This window comes from Asparagus officinalis, chromosome 7, assembly GCF_001876935.1.
Source record: "Asparagus officinalis chromosome 7, Aspof.V1, whole genome shotgun sequence".
In the NCBI taxonomy this organism is placed as follows: Eukaryota; Viridiplantae; Streptophyta; class Magnoliopsida; order Asparagales; family Asparagaceae; genus Asparagus; species Asparagus officinalis.
Genome location: NC_033800.1, coordinates 119,811,234 through 119,816,082, shown reverse-complemented (window position 1 = coordinate 119,816,082; position 4,849 = coordinate 119,811,234). Strand labels below are relative to the sequence as shown.

Below are 4,849 nucleotides of genomic sequence, written 5' to 3'. Positions count from 1 at the left end.
TACAAAACATTGCAATAACTAGAATTCAAATCTTTGTCTCCCACGAACCTTATAAAAGGGCTTCTTCTGATCATTTGAAATATATAGAAAAATGAAATATTTGTCTTCTTCTTTTAATAATTCTACAAGTTGTTAAATATTTGAGGTTCTAGCGAACTGAAGAAATAGTCGTGGTGTTCACAAGAAGAGAGCACTTCTTTGGACTGCAGCCGTCTCATCATCGGAATTGCTGTGCAGACCCAATGCTACCGTAGATGGGGTATAGTTTTTTCAAGGTCAGTCCTCTGTTAAGAGGGCGATTCAGCACTTTTGTAAAGTATTTCAAACTTGAAGTGTTTTTAATATGATATTTCTAAATTTCTGCTCTTTTCTTTCTTTCCTATATGATTTGTTCTGTATTATTTTGGATTAGTTTTTATGCTTGTTTTTCCCAACAAAAACTTTTAAGACATTATGATGTAGGGTGTCTCTATGATGTATTTTATAGATTGTTGCGCATGGTTCTATAAGATGTATTTCATTTAATTTTAAACATACTACCAATAGCTTATTGGTGGTCTATGATGGCTGAGTGCTATGTCTTGTTTATGTTATTTGCCGATTTGATATAATTTTATTTGGTAATAACAAGTTGCTCTAGGATCCGTATGTGGAGGTTCAAAAGTGGAGAGATGAACTGAAGGGAGCGGTGGATTTCAATGAGTTGATACAATTGTTGCTTTTCCCCCTTGATTGGAATGGATAATGACACGAAGGATATAGTTATACATAAATGTGATGATTTGAGCTAGTCTAGATTCAGGAAAAAGATAGAAGATTGCATACAACGAATAAAGAGTTGGCTTCATAAAATAATGCTAATCTAAATGGAGCTAATCTAACTAGCCCCACATTAATTTATGTTAGGGAAAAATGTGTCCAGGTCCCAAAAGTGGGAACTTCGTGTGACTAGCCCCCCTGTACTTTGCCCCATGTGGAATAGCCCCAAAAGTTGAGCTTTAATGTTTTAAGCCCCCTCCACGTCAGCTTTATACTAAAAGCAGATCGTATTTTGCAAAAAAACCGAAACTGCCCTTCTCTTTCTTCCCCAGACGAGTCCTGGTCCCGAACAACAGAAGTCACTTCTCATTAATACGATATGATGGGGAAAATGGAGGGAAATTTCCTCCTTTTTTTACTCCATCATGAGCAATAACTAGTTAGTTCTCCATTACTCCTCCTCCTCAGACCAAAATTCTCTCCATAACTCTCTCCAATACTCTTACTATCCCTTCAAAATGGCTGAAAAGGACATCATCTGCATTGTCTCTTCGTAGTATAAAGCAGTATTCTTGAAGATTAATTCTTCAACCACCATCTTAGATCTCAAGTTTGATGCGGCAGAGAGGTTAGCTCTTCCATACGAGTCATTAATTTTGGCATACGAAGATCAAACTGTTGGAAGCTTAAATTTTCTCATTGAGAACGATGGTGATCTGACGTCTATGGTGGAGCATTGCCACAATCTTGGACTGAAAGAGGTTCACGTGCAAGCTTTTAAAGAAGGAGATGATTCTTCGAATAAACAGGAAAACGAGCAAGTCCGACAAGACATGTAGGTTAACTGTAAAATCAATTAACTTAAGTTCTAATCGTCTTCTTGTTAGTTCTATACTAGGTTTAACTGGACTTCAGTTCTAATGTTTTATTTGTCATTAAGCAGTTCTTTGTTATGCTCCATACTAGAGTTCTAATGTTTTATTTGTCAGTTCTAATCGCTATTTTGTTAGTTCTACTAGAGTTATTGCTAGTTCCACTATAGTTCCCATATTGTTAGTCCTAATTGTTATAAATTAGATATAACGTGGTATAAATTAGACAATGTAGGTATAAAATAGAACTAACAAGCCATCGGTTAGAATTGACACTAACACACTACAGATTAGAACTAACACTGTGCATATTATTAGAACTAACACGCTACAGAATAGAACTAACACTATGCAGATTAGAACTAACACTCTACAGAATAGAACTAACACTGTGCAGAATAGAACTAACGCTGTGCGGATTAGAACTAACACTCTACAGAATAGAACTAACACTGTGCAGATTAGAACTAACACTCTACAGAATAGAACTAACACTGTGCAGATTAGAACTAACACTCTACAGAAGAGAACTAACATGTTATAATTTTGAAATAGCTTGTTATAAAATAGAAATAACTTCGTTAAATTAGAACTAACCTTTAATGGCTATATTGTTTGTTCTAATAGCTATTATGTCAGTTCTAATCAATGCACTGTTAGCTCTAATGGTTATATTGTTAGTCTTTCTAGTTCTAATTGATTCTAACAGCAAGCAATTGTCGTTTTTGCTTTTTAGCTTTTGCTATTATCTGTTGATACTTCTACTATTTGTGCAGTTTGAACTCAAAAAGTGTAGACTGTGGTCCGTCGGCGTTGTGGACCAAAAGTGTTCCAGATAAGAATCCCAATGACAATCCTTCCGGAGATGATGTCATGACGATTGATGACATGATTAGCAGATCAGAGAGGATTCCTACTTGGTGGCACACAGCTTTAACCGGTGAGGGACAACGATTTGAAAGTGCGAAGGAGTTAAGATTGGCCTTGCTATACTACTCCATGGCAAAAAAATTCGAATACGAGTTTGGGAAGAATGAACCGAAGCGTATTCGAGTGTTTTGTCGGTTTAAGGCAGCAAAAAATTGTCCGTGGATGTTATTTGCCTCTCCACCGAAAAATGATAATAGACTTGAAATCAAAAGGTTTGTGGACAATCACAGTTGTGGGCAGCATGGCAATAATGCTGGTCAATCTAGAGCCTCAAGGCGATTCATTGCTACCCAATTATAACCCACATTAAAGGTTCGACCGGATATACGGCCTATTGACGTTTAAAAGGAGTTTCTAAGCTCGTATGGGATTAGGGTCGATTATAGTAAGATTTGGTGGGGTAATGAAAGAGCACAAGAGAAATTATATGGTGATGTCCGTGAGTCCTACGATCAATTACGATGGTAAATAGAAGTTGATATCTAACAAAAGACAAACTAATTTTCTTTATGTGACGTTGATTATACTAATTTTTCAATGTTGGTACTAACGCTTAATCTTCAATTTTCTAGGTATGTAGAAGAGGTCAAGAAGACAAACCCAGGTAGCTATATTCATGTTGAACAGTATGAGGGGAGGTTTACAAGGTTATTCATATGCTACGCCGCCTGCATAAATGGTTTTTTATACGGCTGTAGACCACTCTTATTTTTGGATGGTACCTTTCTTAAAGATCGATTCAAAGGCATACTCCTAAGCGCCGTAGCATATGATGGAAATCAGAGGATATTTCCATTGGCGTACTGTATATGCGATCAGGAAAATAACGTTAACTAGAAGTGGTTCTTACAAGGTTAGTTCTATCCCTAGCTATGTTAGTTCTATTGCAGGTTATGATAATTCTAGCTCATTCATTGCTAACTCTATAATTCGTGTATGGTAACCACAACTCTTTGTAGGTTTGTGGTCTATTCTCTATGAAAGGCCAGATCCATACAACCCTCCACACAAGCTAGTGATAATTTCAGATGCGGATAAGGGGATCAGAGAAGCAGTTAGAGAATTTTTTCCAGATTCTATACACTCTCGATGTGTGTTGCATCTAGTTGAGAACTTCAGGACAAAGTTGAAGGATTTGGGATTCAAATCAAAAGATACTCAGATCTTGGGTAATCTATTGCAATCTGCCTGTTACAAATATACTAGAGCAGAATGGAACGATTACATGGACGACATTAGACTGGTTGACGAAAGAGCTTACAATATTGTGATGAACTACGCTCCAGAAAACTGGGCCAATGCGTTTTTTCCTGGAGTTAGGTAAGTTATAAGCTATTTCATTACATGACTATTATAAGCCGCTTGACGAATTCCCTATTATGTTTCAGATATGGTCACGTTACATCAAATGTTGCAGAGTCATTCAACAAATGGATACATGAGGCTAGGCTACTACGGATACTTCAACTGGTAGAGCACATACGTAAACAGATTATGGTTCGTATGAATGAGCGACGAACCATGGCTGAAAGCTGGAATCAATTTCTTTGCCCCAAAGCTGAACTTGCTCTCAAAGAGAACATGGAAAATGGCCGTCCATTGGAGGTTCGTCAGTCCCACACAGGATTATTTGAGGTACAATCCCATAGATCTTGTCAAGTGGATCTAGACAATAAAACATGCACTTGCCGTGGGTGGGATGTAACCCGTGTCCCTTGCAAACATGCATGCGCATCCATTATGTTTATGAAAAGGGATGTCTACCAGTTCTGTGACTGGTTTATGACGGTTGAAGCCTTTAAAAAGAGCTACGAGCCAATCCTCTACCCTATCCCTGACTTTGAGAAGCGCATCGTGCCAAGGGATGAGATACAGATCCTACCTCCACTTACAACAAAAAGGAAAGGGAGAAATAAAACCAGGCGTATCAACAACAGAACTGTTTACACGCGGCCAGTAAAATGTTCTCGATGTCATATGGAAGGTCATAACCGTAAAACATGTAATGAATCTATAGCTGACTAAGTGTTTGATATGTTGAAGTGTTTTCGTCCCAGTATGCAACAAATATTTTGTTTTTTTCCGATTGAATGTTTACTCTTTGTTAATCGGGAACTAACATCAGCTTACACTAGATAAAAAGTTGTAAGTAACAAAACAACTATCATATTAGGCCTAACACGCTTAAAAGAATAGAACTAACATCTCAGTTATTCGATGCGCTCGAGGGGCTAGGAGTAACAAGCCAAAGAATAGAACTAACTTGGTATCAGATAGTACTAACATGT

At 37.5% G+C, this 4,849-nt stretch overlaps 1 protein-coding gene across 1 annotated transcript; it reads left to right on the top strand.

Moving 5' to 3' along the window:
* On the top strand, positions 3,406 to 4,645 carry LOC109849901. The gene is made up of 3 exons (XM_020419784.1): positions 3,406 to 3,414; positions 3,521 to 3,881; positions 3,950 to 4,645. The coding sequence occupies exons 2-3, from the start codon at positions 3,787 to 3,789 to the stop codon at positions 4,584 to 4,586; spliced, it is 732 nt and encodes a 243-aa protein (XP_020275373.1). The 5' UTR covers positions 3,406 to 3,414; positions 3,521 to 3,786; the 3' UTR covers positions 4,587 to 4,645.

What these genes read in the sequence shown, in the direction of transcription:
- LOC109849901 (XM_020419784.1), top strand. Translation starts at nt 3,787, where the DNA reads ATGGACGACATTAGACTGGTTGACGAAAGAGCTTACAATATTGTGATG. An exon ending in GCGTTTTTTCCTGGAGTTAG is followed by an intron (nt 3,882 to 3,949) that starts GTAAGTTATAAG and finishes ATTATGTTTCAG; the next exon opens with ATATGGTCACGTTACATCAA.